This window comes from Gobio gobio (assembly GCF_949357685.1).
Source record: "Gobio gobio genome assembly, chromosome: 24".
Classification (NCBI taxonomy): domain Eukaryota; kingdom Metazoa; phylum Chordata; class Actinopteri; order Cypriniformes; family Gobionidae; genus Gobio; species Gobio gobio.
The window spans coordinates 611,201-627,625 of record NC_137120.1 but is presented as its reverse complement, the minus strand read 5'-3'; the positions used below and the strand labels follow the sequence as shown (position 1 = coordinate 627,625).

The 16,425-nt window shown below is 49.7% G+C and overlaps 1 protein-coding gene across 1 annotated transcript in view; it reads left to right on the top strand.

The window, feature by feature from the left end:
- The first annotated feature begins 1,293 nt into the window (after positions 1-1,293).
- atad3 (ATPase family AAA domain containing 3) overlaps positions 1,294-16,425 on the top strand; it is a 25,417-nt gene continuing 10,285 nt past the window's right edge. Inside the window, exons 1-13 of the mRNA XM_079808440.1 lie at positions 1,294-1,599; positions 1,789-1,865; positions 7,717-7,818; positions 7,926-7,985; positions 8,091-8,326; positions 8,412-8,481; positions 14,027-14,182; positions 14,267-14,323; positions 14,411-14,536; positions 14,616-14,740; positions 14,861-14,912; positions 15,032-15,102; positions 15,540-15,707. Coding sequence (XP_079664566.1) covers positions 1,401-1,599; positions 1,789-1,865; positions 7,717-7,818; positions 7,926-7,985; positions 8,091-8,326; positions 8,412-8,481; positions 14,027-14,182; positions 14,267-14,323; positions 14,411-14,536; positions 14,616-14,740; positions 14,861-14,912; positions 15,032-15,102; positions 15,540-15,707 — 1,499 coding nt within the window. The 5' untranslated portion in view covers positions 1,294-1,400. The remainder of the gene's footprint in view (positions 1,600-1,788; positions 1,866-7,716; positions 7,819-7,925; positions 7,986-8,090; positions 8,327-8,411; positions 8,482-14,026; positions 14,183-14,266; positions 14,324-14,410; positions 14,537-14,615; positions 14,741-14,860; positions 14,913-15,031; positions 15,103-15,539; positions 15,708-16,425) is intronic.

Below are 16,425 nucleotides of genomic sequence, written 5' to 3'. Positions count from 1 at the left end.
AATGAGCTTTACACTAATCGAATATGCCCAAAATACACCCAAATATCCTTTACTCCTACCACAATAAAACTTTACACAGTAAAAGTCTACATGAAAAAGTAACTTTTTTTTGTATTACAAGTTTCTTTTTAAATGACTTTGAATATATACCTATTCATTAACAACATGTATTCTTATTTCTGTGCCATAGTTATTATATTGATTAATAATAGTTTTAGCTAATCTGTGTGCTTGTAAATGTGCATTTCTGAAATGCATAACATGTACAAATCAATTTAAATTGTAATGTAGATGCATTTTCTGTGAAGCTGCTTTGAAACGATATGTATCGTGAACCGCGCTATACAAATACATTTGAATAGAATATGCACATGAGAATATGATTTGATAGTTGGCCCAATCTTCATCCAGTCCTCCAATATACTGCTCCTTTAATGCTGTTGTTCTCTCTTCAGACTTTGAATATTTTGGGTTTGTTGCCAGAGTTTTCAGAAAAATGAATATTCTTCATATTTCAAAAGTTTAAACCCTGAGTCAATGATTGGTCCTCATAAAGCCACACCTCTTCTGCTGTCAGCCAATAGCATTCAACGTGGAGAAGAGCAGGTGTGGCTATTTCCAGTGGAAGAGGGAATATGAGCATAACATAAACATTTATTATGAAATCAGTAGGGCCTATACTTCATATAAAAAAGAGAAATATTTGTACAGAAATAATTACTTAAAAGTGAAGAAATGTAAATTTTTCCAGCTGATTTGACTCTTCTCAGGCCAGAGGAAAGGCCAATAAAACCAAAGACTGTAAGAATGCACTCACTTTATCTTTCTTTTATTAAACAACGTGAAAATCAATAAAACACTTTGACCCCCAAGTATGTGTCCTGTACTTTTTCAATTGAAATACTGTACAAAAAACATAACCTGGCTTTATGCCTCAGGCCTCGCCCAACACAATATCAGGTCATAATGTTCTGCCTGATCAGTGTCTAAATGTCTTACTTAAACATACTGCATAGAAACTCAATACAAAAATGCAGTTATCTATGAAAATATGACTATTTATTACACTGACATTATTGTTATTATTCATGCTCTCCTGTAATGCAGTGTTTATTGTTATGATCGAGCATCTGTTTATGTTTATTGAGGAATACTAGAGAAGATCTGTCAGACTCTGTTATGAAACGCGTGAGGATGAGAACTGACGCAATCTCTGTCGGCCGCCGTACGCCACGAGGTAGGCGTGGCTTCCTCTCTGACCTTCTGGAAGGACGCGCGCGTCGGCCAATCAGCGCAGAGCGGCAGCGCGTGCGGACCAGAGCGCATGCGCAGAGCGCGGCGTGACACTCGTGCGGTGGAAGTCTGTCGGTGGCCGGTGGTTCAGTGTCTGTCAGCGGATCATGTCGTGGCTGTTCGGGCTCAATAAAGGTCAGAGTGGCGGCCCGCCGGAGGGCCCGGTTCCGCCCGCTCCCCCCCCTCCTCCCGGCGGCTCCGGCTCCGGCTCCGGTTCGGGGGATAAACCCAAGGACAAATGGAGCAACTTCGACCCGACGGGGCTGGAGCGCGCGGCGCAGGCGGCCAAAGATCTGGACCGATCCCGTGAGTACCAGAACCGAGCGCGCTCCCGACGCGCCGCGCCGCCGCACTCACTCATTCATTCATCCATTCATCATAACGGCAGTGTTGGGATGTCATGAGCGTATGAAGGACATTAGGTCAAAGGTCACACTAGACGAAGGCTGTAATGACAGTGATGTTGTTAATGAGGTTTGACCCCTGTGACCCCAGATCATGCCAAAGAGGCGCTGGACCTCGCGCGGATGCAGGAGCAAACCGTCCAGATGGAGCATCAGAGCAAGATGAAGGTAACCCGCCTCAGAACCGCCTCAGACCCGCCTCAGACCAGCTCCAGACCCGCTCCAGCGCTGTATTCTGCCGTCGGCCAGTAGGTGGCGACGGCCGCGCGTTAAAGAGACACTACACGCCTATTACTGATGCGCGTGACGTCACAAACGGTTACACAAATGCGCGTTTTGTAGTTCACTCATACCCATTTTCCACCAAGGCAGTGCTAGAGCTAGTTCAGAGAACTTTATTAGGCAACCATGACAAAAAAACACATATTTTACCCCCAAATGTGATTTTTACCAGGGAAGCCCCCCTGAAATGCCATTGGGCTTGTTTTGAGTAGCAATTGACCTATCGGTAAGCCCCGCCCCCCTTAGTTACTGTTGCTAACTCGGACAAACAAACAGAGTTGCTATATCTTACAGTGACAGCTGTCTGTGTGCAAACCCTATCCCGAGATGTGTTTGGACAGATTGTAGCGAATATCCCGTCTGAATGATGGACAAACTACTGATGGTTTATCAAGTTTATTACATCGTTATTCACTCCAAAAAAATCATCGTAACCGCTGAACAAACATAAGAAGTGCGCATTAACGTCTCATTCACAAACTCTCTCTCTCCGTGGCATTACCATTAACACACACAGCAAATTACACAACACACACACAACTCACAGTAAACACACACACACACACACACACACACACACACACAACTCACAGTAAACACACACATATACACACACACACACAACTCACAGTAAACACACACACACACACCACTCACAGTAAACACACACACACACACACACACACACACAACTCACAGTAAACACACACACACACACACACAGAGCTTATGACTTTTCGGGGGTGCAGTTAATAACTGGTAAACTTTGTATCTGCAAAACAACTCGAGCTCTTCCTTTCACTGCCGGAGACTATAATGGCCATCAAAATAAGAGATAATGTAGACCTTAAACATATCTAACATTACATTAATGTACATATGACCAGTTTAATATGGAGAGGCACTGAAATGTGTTTTTGACCTACAGTGTCACATGACGTGGGAACAGTTCGTTATTATGGTTTGTATGTTAGCAGGGACTTTAATCGTAACTTAACGAGAGTTTGACAAACAGAAACTCCTCTCAGGATCGCTGGAGTCAGTGCTACAGGACCTCAGGGAAGACATTTGAGCATTTCTGTAGCATAAACACCATCAAACCGATGAGAGCTTCAGATTCTCCAGTGTTTCTCTATGACGCTGAAACCTAAAGATGTCCGAGTTCTGGTCCCAGCGCAACTGATACTCAACTGCTATTGGCTCATCTGCGTTCGAGGGGAGGGGCTTACGATAGGTCAATTGGTTGTGAAAACCTGGCAACCCACACACACACACAGTGGTGTGTTCGAGATGCATCGGCGCTGCGCAGACGATCAGCGTTTGATAAAAAACCGCATGAGTGAACCAAAAGCATATCGTCGCTGCCGATGAAACTCACGTATGTCCAAAACGCGTACTTTTCAGGAAGTGAAAAAAACACCGTAATTCAAAAGCAGTTGAATGTAGCGCTGTCATACTTGGTGCGGCATCTTTACATGTAACCATATTCTTGCCAGTGTAATGATATAATCCACATTTGACCAAAATTGAGTTAAATGGACATACGTGCATATTTTACAGTAACGGTGGTCGATACGCGTTCTTCCGATCATTCATTAGAAGTGGCGTTTCATATTGACAGAGGAATACGCTCAGTTTATTAAATAAAACTAAACTGTGGAGAGCTTCAATGTCGTACTTTTGTCAGCCAGGTTCACAAATATAAAGATAAATAAAAATATTCGGTGACAATTACTTCGTCTAGACCATTTACCGATAAATAATAGTTGTGAATATATAATAAACTTGAGAACAGTTGTCAAAGCTTTGACACCAAACGGATATACGTGAAAATCAGATGACATGATTTCACAACTTTTCATTGGCCATTTAGATATGTGAAGCATACTGTATACGGAAATGAACCTGGACATTCAATCCGTCGAAAAATCAAAAAATCGGCAAAATGGACATGCGTGGTTTTCATCGGACAGCAACGATAAGGAGTCGCGTGCTCTCGCTGGACTCGTTATCATACGGCGATCGGTCTGCACCGCTGCGAACAAGCCTTCCACCAACAATACAAACGTGGCTTTACGATCAGAGATGATAACGGTATGTTTCAGACCGATCGCCCCCCGGTGGCTGGTCCCAGTATAGCTCATAAGCCCCGCCCCCTCCGTGTATTCCAATGTGACGAGAGACAAACTAAACCATCAAATTACACTTCACATACATTTTTCCCAAAGGCGGTTTCTGTCATTTTAGGCAGTTTGTGTCACGCTGGTGTACGTTCAAGTGTTTGCTTTTTAAGATACGCTTGGTTTTAGTTACGCACAGAACTCAGAATATACCATAACCATAATGATAACGATGACTAAAACAATAGCTATAACATGTTTTAATAATTACTCTAAGAGAATAGCGACGTCTGCTTTTTCAGCTAATGAGCCAGTAAAAACAACAGCCAATCAGAATCCATCCTGCTTTACTAGATGCGTTCATTATAGTTATAGTCAGCTGGTGTGGACACTAATATAGTTATAGTTATCGTTATCGTCCGCTGGTGTGGACACTAATATAGTTATAGTTATCGTTATCGTCCGCTGGTGTGGACACTAATATAGTTATAGTTATCGTTATCGTCCGCTGGTGTGGACACTAATATAGTTATAGTTATCGTTATCGTCAGCTGGTGTGGACACTAATATAGTTATCGTTATAGTTATCGTCAGCTGGTGTGGACATTAATATAGTTATCGTTATAGTTATCGTCAGCTGGTGTGGACACTAATATAGTTATCGTTATAGTTATCGTCAGCTGGTGTGGACACTAATATAGTTATCGTTATAGTTATCGTCAGCTGGTGTGGACACTAATATAGTTATAGTTATCGTTATCGTCAGCTGGTGTGGACACTAATATAGTTATCGTTATAGTTATCGTCAGCTGGTGTGGACACTAATATAGTTATAGTTATCATTATCGTCCGCTGGTGTGGACATTAATATAGTTATAGTTATCGTCCGCTAGTGTGGACACTAATATAGTTATCGTTATAGTTATCGTCCGCTGGTGTGGACTAGGGTTGGGAATCGTGAGAAATTTTCCGGTTCCGGTTCCGGTTCCGGTTCCGCCTAACGATTCCGGTTCCGATTCCGGTTCCATTAAAATTATTAAACAAATAGTGGTAAAGGAAAAAGGCACAATTCGCAACTCAAACAATCCATTTTGTGTTTATTACTTGCTCTAAAATTTATTTACAGGTTGGCAATGTCAAAAAAGTCCTGTACTGTACATATATTACAGTATTAATTAAGCCATTCTTGCAACACATTTTTTTTCAAATGAACACCTCTGAAATTGTCTTATTACATTTTATCTCTCTGTCTCTGAATAAAACCAAGTTATAAATTATATTTATTAGTTATATTTATTAATTAGTTATATATTAATTTAATAGTAATTCAGTTATTCAGTGAACTTGTAAATAATAAATTGCAATTCAGCATTACAAAGGTAATTGTGCCTAAACGCTTACCTAAACCATGGTGACTAAACGGTTGACAAATATATATATATATATATAGGCCTTTCACTATAAATCTGGTATAAGCCCTGTGGCACTCTGTGCTGTAGCAAATGTTTTGTCAAATTGCTAGTGCAGCCTCCTTTGCATGTTATTAACTTTTCACGTGTTACATTTTGCTTCATTATCATTCATTTTTTGGAAATGAATCCATACTTGTGACTTTCTCTTCGCTATGCTGGTGGTCAACGAGAAAATATCTGACGCAAAACCGTAAATGTGTAGCGCGAGGGCTTTCAGTGCTGAACTGCGTTGCCCTCCTGGAAGCGGCAGGCAACGTAATTAATATTCATGATGAGGTGAGCCAGGGTTGCCAGGTTTTCACAACAAAACCCGCACAATTGCACAATCGTTTCAACCCGCGGACATGAAACACAGCCCGCGGCAACAGTGGAAAACGGGAAAGCGGGAAAATCACGGAGTTGGCAACACTGGCTGTCACTCGCTATGAAAGGATACGCTTCCAGCGCTTCGCACACACATTGCACCAGAACCGTTTTCGGAACCGAAACTTAGGAATTTCGCGCGGTTCTGGTATTTTTCAAAAATCAGTTTCGGTTCTGCATAAGAACCGGTTCTCGGTTCCCAACCCTAGTGTGGACACTAATATAGTTATCGTTATAGTTATCGTCCGCTGGTGTGGACACTAATATAGTTATCGTTATAGTTATCGTCCGCTGGTGTGGACACTAATATAGTTATCGTTATAGTTATCGTCCGCTGGTGTAGACACTAACATAGTTATCATTATAGTTATCGTCCGCTGGTGTAGACACTAATTTAGTTATAGTTATCGTCAGCTGGTGTGAACACTAATATAGTTATAGTTATCGTTATAGTTATCGTCCGCTAGTGTGGACACTAATATAGTTATCGTTATAGTTATCGTCAGCTGGTGTGAACACTAATATAGTTGTAGTTATCGTCAGCTGGTGTGAACACTAATATAGTTATAGTTATCGTCCGCTAGTGTGGACACTAATATAGTTATAGTTATCGTCAGCTGGTGTGAACACTAATATAGTTATAGTTATCGTCCGCTAGTGTGGACACTAATATAGTTATCGCTATAGTTATCGTCTGCTGGTGTGGACACTAATATAGTTATCGCTATAGTTATCGTCTGCTGGTGTGGACACTCATATAGTTATAGTTATCGTCCGCTAGTGTGGACACTAATATAGTTATCGCTATAGTTATCGTCTGCTGGTGTGGACACTAATATAGTTATCGCTATAGTTATCGTCCGCTGGTGTGGACACTAATATAGTTATAGTTATCGTCAGCTGGTGTGAACACTAATATAGTTATAGTTATCGTCAGCTGGTGTGGACACTAATATAGTTATAGTTATCGTCAGCTGGTGTGAACACTAATATAGTTATAGTTATCGTCAGCTGGTGTGAACACTAATATAGTTATAGTTATCGTCAGCTGGTGTGAACACTAATATAGTTATAGTTATCGTCCGCTAGTGTGGACACTAATATAGTTATCGCTATAGTTATCGTCTGCTGGTGTGGACACTAATATAGTTATCGCTATAGTTATCGTCCGCTGGTGTGGACACTAATATAGTTATAGTTATCGTCAGCTGGTGTGAACACTAATATAGTTATAGTTATCGTCAGCTGGTGTGGACACTAATATAGTTATAGTTATCGTCAGCTGGTGTGGACACTAATATAGTTATAGTTATCGTCAGCTGGTGTGAACACTAATATAGTTATAGTTATCGTCCGCTAGTGTGGACACTAATATAGTTATAGTTATCGTCAGCTGGTGTGAACACTAATATAGTTATAGTTATCGTCCGCTAGTGTGGACACTAATATAGTTATAGTTATCGTCAGCTGGTGTGAACACTAATATAGTTATAGTTATCGTCAGCTGGTGTGGACACTAATATAGTTATCGTTATAGTTATCGTCAGCTGGTGTGGACACTAATATAGTTATCGCTATAGTTATCGTCTGCTGGTGTGGACACTCATATAGTTATAGTTATCGTCCGCTGGTGTGGACACTAATATAGTTATAGTTATCGTCAGCTGGTGTGGACACTAATATAGTTATCATCATAGTTATCGTCAGCTGGTGTGGACACTAATATAGTTATAGTTATCGTCCGCTGGTTTGTTTGAGTGTGTTGTTGTGGTTGTGGTTCAGGAGTACGAGGCGGCCGTGGAGCAGCTGAAGGGTGAGCACATCCGCGTTCAGGGTGAAGAGCGGCGGAAGACTATCAACGAGGAGACCAAACAGCATCAGGCGGTGAGACCCTGATCACATGATGATGATGATGGTGATGATGATGGTGATGATGATGGTGATGATGATGATGGTGATGATGATGATGGTGATGATGTTTCCGTCCACAGAGAGCTCAGTATCAGGACAAACTGGCGAGGCAGCGCTACGACGACCAGCTCCGCCAACAGGTGTGTGTGTGTGTGTGTGTGTGTGTGTGTGTGTGTGTGTCCGCAGATTCTCTCTCACTCCTGATCAAACGCGTGACTCTAACGATGCGTTCTGTTCCTCCACAGCAACTCCTGAACGACGAGAACCTGCGCAAACAGGAAGAGTCGGTGCAGAAACAGGAAGCCATGAGGAGGGCGACCATCGAGCACGAGATGGATCTGCGGCACAAGAACGAGATGCTGCGCGTGGAGGCGGAGTCTAAAGCTCGCGGCCGCGTGGAGAGAGAGAACGCTGACATCATCCGCGAGCAGATCCGGCTGAAGGCGGCCGAGCACAGGCAGACCGTGCTGGAGTCCATACGGTACTTATTCAAATGAGCAGGTGCTAAGGGTCACATGACCGCTGGCGTCCTCACCGCTGTGTGTGTGTGTGTGTGTGCGCTTCAGGACGGCGGGCGCTGTATTCGGAGAAGGTTTCCGCACGTTCGTATCGGACTGGGATAAAGTCACGGCTACGGTAAGCACGTCTCACTCTCTTCCCCGTCTCACACTCCTCCCCATCTCACTCTCCTCGTCTCACACTCCTCCATGTCTCACAATCTCTTCGCGTCTCACACTCCTCCTCTCTCTCCGCGTCTCACACTCCTCCGCGTCTCACACTCTCTCCGCGTCTCACACTCTGCGTCTCACAATCTCTTCGCGTCTCACACTCCTCTCTCTCCGCGTCTCACACTCCTCCGCGTCTCACACTCCTCCGCGTCTCACACTCCTCTCTCTCCGCGTCTCACACTCCTCCATGTCTCACAATCTCTTCGCGTCTCACACTCCTCCTCTCTCTCCGCGTCTCACACTCCTCCTCTCTCTCCGCGTCTCACACTCTCTCCGCGTCTCTCACACTCCTCCGCGTTTCACACTCCTCCCCGTCTCACACTCCTCCTCTCTCTTCGCGTCTCACACTCCTCCGCGTCTCACATTCTCTCCGCGTCTCACACTCCTCCGCTCTCTCCGCGTCTCACACTCTCTTCGCGTCTCTCACACTCCTCCACGTTTCACACTCCTCCCCGTCTCACACTCCTCCACTCTCTCCGCGTCTCAAACACCTCCGCGTCTCACACTCTCTCCGCATCTCACACTCCTCCGCTCTCTTCGCGTCTCACACTCCTCCGCGTCTTACACTCTCTCCGCGTCTCACACTCCTGGGTGGACAGAGGGTGGACACACTCCTCTGTGTCTCACAATCTCTTCGTGTCTCACACTCCTCTGCTCTCTCCGCGTCTCGCACTCCTCCGCGTCTCGCACTCTCTCCGCGTCTCACACTCCTCCGCGTCTTACACTCTCTCCGCGTCTCACACTCCTGGGTGGACAGAGGGTGGACACACTCCTCCGTGTCTCACAATCTCTTCGTGTCTCACACTCCTCTGCTCTCTCCGCGTCTCACACTCCTCCGCGTCTCGCACTCTCTCCGCGTCTCACACTCCTCCGCGTCTCCCACTCCTCCGTTCTCTCCGCGTCTCACACTCCTCCGTGTCTCACTCTCTCTTCACGTCTCACACTCCTCCGCGTCTCACACTCCTCCGTGTCTCACAATCTCTTCGCGTCTCACTCTCCTCCCTGTCTCACACTCTCTTCACGTCTCACACTCCTCCGCGTCTCACACTCCTCCGTGTCTCACAATCTCTTCGCGTCTCACTCTCCTCCCTGTCTCACACTCTCTTCGCGTCTCACTCTCCTCCCTGTCTCACACTCTCTTCACGTCTCACACTCCTCCCGCTCTCTCCGCGTCTCACACTCCTCCCGCTCTCTCCGCGTCTCACACTCCTCCCGCTCTCTCCGCGTCTCACACTCCTCCCGCTCTCTCCGCGTCTCACACTCCTCCCGCTCTCTCCGCGTCTCACACTCCTCCGCTCTCTCCGTGTCTCACTCTCCTCCACGTCTCACACTCCTCCCGCTCTCTCCGCGTTTCACACTCCTCCCGCTTTCTCCGCGTCTCACACTCCTCCCGCTCTCTCCGCGTCTCACACTCCTCCCGCTCTCTCCGCGTCTCACACTCCTCCACGTCTCACACTCTCTCCGCGTCTCACACTCCTCCCGCTCTCTCCGCGTCTCACACTCCTCCACGTCTCACACTCTCTCCGCGTCTCACACTCCTCCCGCTCTCTCCGCGTCTCACACTCCTCCGTGTCTCACTCTCTCTTCACGTCTCACACTCCTCCGCGTCTCACACTCCTCCGTGTCTCACAATCTCTTCGCGTCTCACTCTCCTCCCTGTCTCACACTCTCTTCACGTCTCACACTCCTCCGCGTCTCACACTCCTCCGTGTCTCACAATCTCTTCGCGTCTCACTCTCCTCCCTGTCTCACACTCTCTTCGCGTCTCACTCTCCTCCCTGTCTCACACTCTCTTCACGTCTCACACTCCTCCCGCTCTCTCCGCGTCTCACACTCCTCCCGCTCTCTCCGCGTCTCACACTCCTCCCGCTCTCTCCGCGTCTCACACTCCTCCCGCTCTCTCCGCGTCTCACACTCCTCCGCTCTCTCCGTGTCTCACTCTCCTCCACGTCTCACACTCCTCCCGCTCTCTCCGCGTTTCACACTCCTCCCGCTTTCTCCGCGTCTCACACTCCTCCCGCTCTCTCCGCGTCTCACACTCCTCCCGCTCTCTCCGCGTCTCACACTCCTCCACGTCTCACACTCTCTCCGCGTCTCACACTCCTCCCGCTCTCTCCGCGTCTCACACTCCTCCACGTCTCACACTCTCTCCGCGTCTCACACTCCTCCCGCTCTCTCCGCGTCTCACACTCCTCCACGTCTCACACTCTCTCCGCGTCTCACACTCCTCCCGCTCTCTCCGCGTCTCACACTCCTCCACGTCTCACACTCTCTCCGCGTCTCACACTACTTCTTCTGACTGACTTTGAAGGGGAGATCAGGGATGAGCCTAGCTGGATGGTGAAGTCATGTTGTATAGTGGGACTGGCGGGAAAGATGAGGAACTCAGTCTTTGCCTGGTTGAGCTGTAGGTGACACACTCCTCCCGCTCTCTCCGCGTCTCACACTCCTCCGCTCTCTCCGCGTCTCACACTCCTCCACGTCTCACACTCCTCCCGCTCTCTCCGCGTTTCACACTCCTCCGCTCTCTCCGCGTCTCACACTCCTCCCGCTCTCTCCGCGTCTCACACTCCTCCCGCTCTCTCCGCGTCTCACACTCCTCCCGCTCTCTCCGCGTCTCACACTCCTCCACGTCTCACACTCCTCCCGCTCTCTCCGCGTCTCACACTCCTCCGCTCTCTCCGCGTCTCACACTCCTCCCGCTCTCTCCGCGTCTCACACTCCTCCGCGTCTCACACTCCTCCCGCTCTCTCCGCGTCTCACACTCCTCCGCGTCTCACACTCCTCCCGCTCTCTCCGCGTCTCACACTCCTCCCGCTCTCTCCGCGTCTCACACTCCTCCGCGTCTCACACTCCTCCCGCTCTCTCCGCGTCTCACACTCCTCCACGTCTCACACTCCTCCCGCTCTCTCCGCGTCTCACACTCCTCCGCTCTCTCCGCGTCTCACACTCCTCCCGCTCTCTCCGCGTCTCACACTCCTCCACGTCTCACACTCCTCCCGCTCTCTCCGCGTCTCACACTCCTCCGCTCTCTCCGCGTCTCACACTCCTCCACGTCTCACACTCCTCCCGCTCTCTCCGCGTCTCACACTCCTCCCGCTCTCTCCGCGTCTCACACTCCTCCCGCTCTCTCCGCGTCTCACACTCCTCCACGTCTCACACTCTCTCCGCGTCTCACACTCCTCCCGCTCTCTCCGCGTCTCACACTCCTCCCGCTCTCTCCGCGTCTCACACTCCTCCCGCTCTCTCCGCGTCTCACACTCCTCCACGTCTCACACTCTCTCCGCGTCTCACACTCCTCCCGCTCTCTCCGCGTTTCACACTCCTCCCGCTCTCTCCGCGTCTCACACTCCTCCCGCTCTCTCCGCGTCTCACACTCCTCCACGTCTCACACTCTCTCCGCGTTTCACACTCCTCCCGCTCTCTCCGCGTCTCACACTCCTCCACGTCTCACACTCTCTCCGCGTCTCACACTACTTCTTCTGACTGACTTTGAAGGGGAGATCAGGGATGAGCCTAGCTGGATGGTGAAGTCATGTTGTATAGTGGGACTGGCGGGAAAGATGAGGAACTCAGTCTTTGCCTGGTTGAGCTGATGTTCTCTCATCGATGCCGAGATGTCAGACAGACAGCTGGAGATTCGTGCAGCTACTGTGGGGTCGTCTGTTTGGAATGAAAGGTAGAGCTGAGTGTCATCAGCATAGCAGTGATATGAGAAGCCATGTGCCTGTATGATGGGACCTAATGAAGTAGTGTAGATGGAGAAGAGGAGAGGTCCAAGCACTGAGCCCTGAGGAACACCCGTGGTCAGTTGATGTGCTTGGGATTCCTCTCCTCTCCAGGCAACCTTGAAGGACCTTCCTGCGAGATAAGACTCAAACCAGTGGAGCGGAGGCCCTGTGATGCCCAGTGATGAGAGGGTGGACAGAAGAATTTCAGGAGTGAAATCTCACACTCCTCTGCATCTCATACTCCTCCCGTCTCACACTTCTCCGCTCTCTCCGCGTCTCACACTCCTCTGCTCTCCGCGTCTCACACTCCTCTGCATCTCATACTCCTCCCGTCTCACACTTCTCCCGTCTCATACTCCTCCCGTCTCACACTTCTCCCGTCTCATACTCCTCCCGTCTCACACTTCTCCGCTCTCTCCACGTCTCACACTCCTCCCCGTCTCACACTCCTCCGCTCTCTCCACGTCTCACACTCCTTTGCTCTCCGCGTCTCACACTCCTCCCCGTCTCACACTCCTCCGCTCTCTCCACGTCTCACACTCCTTTGCTCTCCGCGTCTCACACTCCTCCCCGTCTCACACTCCTCCGCTCTCTCCATGTCTCACACTCCTCCACGTCTCACACTCCTCCGCTCTCTCCATGTCTCACACTCCTCCCCGTCTCACACTCCTTTGCTCTCCGCGTCTCACACTCCTTTGCTCTCCATGTCTCACACTCCTCCACGTCTCACACTCCTCCGCTCTCTCCATGTCTCACACTCCTCCCCGTCTCACACTCCTTTGCTCTCCGCGTCTCACACTCCTCCCCGTCTCACACTCCTCCGCTCTCTCCATGTCTCACACTCCTCCGCTCCTGTAGTCTATGACACTCACCTGTCTGTCTCTCTCACACACCTGTCTGTCTCTGACCTCATCTGTCTCTGACACACCCGCCTGTCTCTCACTCACCCGTCTGTCTCTCTGACACACACCCGTCTGTCTCTCTGACCCCGTCTGTCTCTCTCACTCGTCCGTCTGTCTCTCTGACCCACCTGTCTCTCTGACACACACCCGTCTGTCTCTCTGACCCCGTCTGTCTCTCTCACTCTGCCGTCTGTCTCTCTGACCCACCTGTCTCTCTGACACTCACCCACCTGTCTCTCTGACACACCCGCCTGTCTCTCACTCACCCGTCTGTCTCTCTGACACACACCCGTCTGTCTCTCTGACCCCGTCTGTCTCTCTCACTCGGCCGTCTGTCTCTCTGACCCACCTGTCTCTCTGACACACACCTGTCTCTCTGACACACACCCGTCTGTCTCTCTGACCCCGTCTGTCTCTCTCACTCGGCCGTCTGTCTCTCTGACCCACCTGTCTCTCTGACACTCACCCACCTGTCTCTCTGACGCACCTGTCTGTCTCTCTGCTCCTGTAGTTGGCGGGGCTGATTCTGTCTGTCTCTCCGCTGCTGTAGGTGGCGGGGCTGGCCCTGTCTGTCTCTCTGACCTGTCTGTCTCTCCGCTGCTGTAGGTGGCGGGGCTGGCCCTGTCTGTGTCTCTGACCTGTCTGTCTCTCCGCAGCTGTAGGTGGCGGGGCTGACGCTGCTGGCGGTGGGCGTGTACTGTCTGTCTCTCTGACCTGTCTCTCTGACCTGTCTGTCTGCAGGTGGCGGGGCTGACGCTGCTGGCGGTGGGCGTGTACTGTCTGTCTCTCTGACCTGTCTCTCTGACCTGTCTGTCTGCAGGTGGCGGGGCTGACGCTGCTGGCGGTGGGCGTGTACTCCGCCCGTAATGCCACCGCTGTGGCCGGACGCTACATCGAGGCGCGGCTGGGAAAGCCTTCGCTAGTGCGCGAGACGTCTCGGATCACGGTGGCCGAAGCCCTCAAGCACCCCATCAAGGTACGGCAGGAGTGTGTGGTTTCCTGTGCAGACAGGAAGTGAGGTGAGGCGGTGCTGATGCGTGTGTGTGTGTGTGTGTTTCAGATGGGGAAGCGTCTGAAGAGTAAAGCGCAGGACGCGCTGGAGGGAGTCGTGCTCAGCGTGAGTGTTAGCGCATCGCTCTCTTCCTGTTAGCGCTCTCATGTGTGCGGTGAGGAACCTGTCTGTCTGTCTCCTGTCTGTCTGCAGCCGGCCCTGGAGGAGCGCGTGCGGGACATCGCCATCGCCACACGGAACACGCGGCAGAACCGCGGCCTGTACCGCAACATCCTCATGTACGGCCCGCCGGGGACGGGGAAGACGCTCTTCGCCAAGGTAACACGCACACGCATGTTCATACTGTCGCCACGGCGACCGGCGGCGCGTCTAACGCCGTCTGATTGGCTGCGAGCAGAAGCTGGCGATGCATTCTGGGATGGATTACGCCATCATGACGGGGGGAGACGTGGCACCGATGGGGCGAGACGGAGTGACGGCGATGCACAAGGTGTTCGACTGGGCCGGAACCAGCCGCCGCGGGTGAGACAGGCGGATCACGCCTGTTTATGACCATAACACACAATCAAATATAATATAATATATCAATGCTAATGTGTGTGTGTGTGTGTGTGTGTGTGTGTGTGTGTGTGTCTGTCTCAGGCTGCTGCTGTTTGTGGATGAAGCCGATGCATTCCTGCGCAAGAGATCCACTGTGAGTCTCACTCTCATCCACTGTTTACATGTGTCAACGCATCAGCTGACACACACGTGTGTGTGTGTGTGTGTGTGTGTGTGTGTGTGTGTGTGTGTGTGTATGTGTTTATGTTCCAGGAGAAGATCAGCGAGGATCTGCGCGCAACTCTAAACGCATTCCTGTACCGCACCGGAGAACAGAGCAACAAGTAAACACACCCGTCTGTCTCTCACACACACCTGTCTGTCTCTCTCACACACCCGTCTTTCTCTCACACACACCTGTCTGTCTCACACACACACCCGTCTGTCTCTCACACACACACCCGTCTCTCTCTCACACACCCGTCTGTCTCTCAGACACCCGTCTCTCTCTCACACACCCGTCTGTCTCTCACACACCCGTCTGTCTCTCACACACACCCGTCTGTCTCACACACACACCCGTCTGTCTCTCACACACCCGTCTGTCTCTCACACACCCGTCTGTCTCTCACACACCCGTCTGTCTCTCACACACCCGTCTGTCTCTCACACACACCCGTCTGTCTCTCACACACACCTGTCTGTCTCTCTCACACACTCGTCTGTGTCTCGCTGGTTGATGATCTTGTGTGTGTGTGTGTGTGTGTGTGTGTGTGTGCAGGTTTATGCTGGTGTTGGCCAGTAATCAGCCTGAGCAGTTTGACTGGGCCATAAACGACCGAATCGATGAGATCGTGAACTTTATGCTGCCCGGACCTGATGAGAGAGAGAGACTCGTGCGGCTGTACTTCGACCGATACGTGCTGGAGCCGGCCACTGGAGGACGCCAGTGAGTCTCACACACACACACACACACACACACACACACCTAACATACACTCACCTAAAGGATTATTAGGAACACCCGTTCAATTTCTCATGAATGCCTGATGATGATGGTGTGTGTTGATGTGTGTGTGTGTGTGTGTATACCTGATGATGATGGTGTGTGTGTGCCTGATGATGATGATGGTGTGTGTTGATGTGTGTGTGTGTGTGTGTGTGTGTGTGTGTTAGTGCTGGGCGGTATGACCAAAAATGTATATCACGGTATTTTTCTAAATTATATCGGTTTCACGGTATATGACGGTATTTTTTCCCCTATGCCTGACAGGGTGTTAATCACATTTGACTGTTTACAGGGTGTTAATTTACATTTTACACATATTTTTCAAAAAAAATACTGCAGGAGATTGACTAGAATGCCCTGTTTTACTGTCATGACGAGTGAATATTGTAGAAAAACTCCACACTAGAGTTAATAGGTCTACAGGTTTACAAAATGATGCTGTGGAGAGACAACAACCAATAAAACACAGACCTGCAACACGCTCAGAATCATACTTACAGACACCTGAAGATTAAAAGTTGAGTTGAGGGCACCTTAAGCATTTTAAAAATCTAACCCTCTATAACAACAAACTGCCAAAACGAAGAGAAATGAGGATATTTGAAATACATTTAACAGGACTCTCGGAACGAATGACACACATCAGTTTAACACAGAA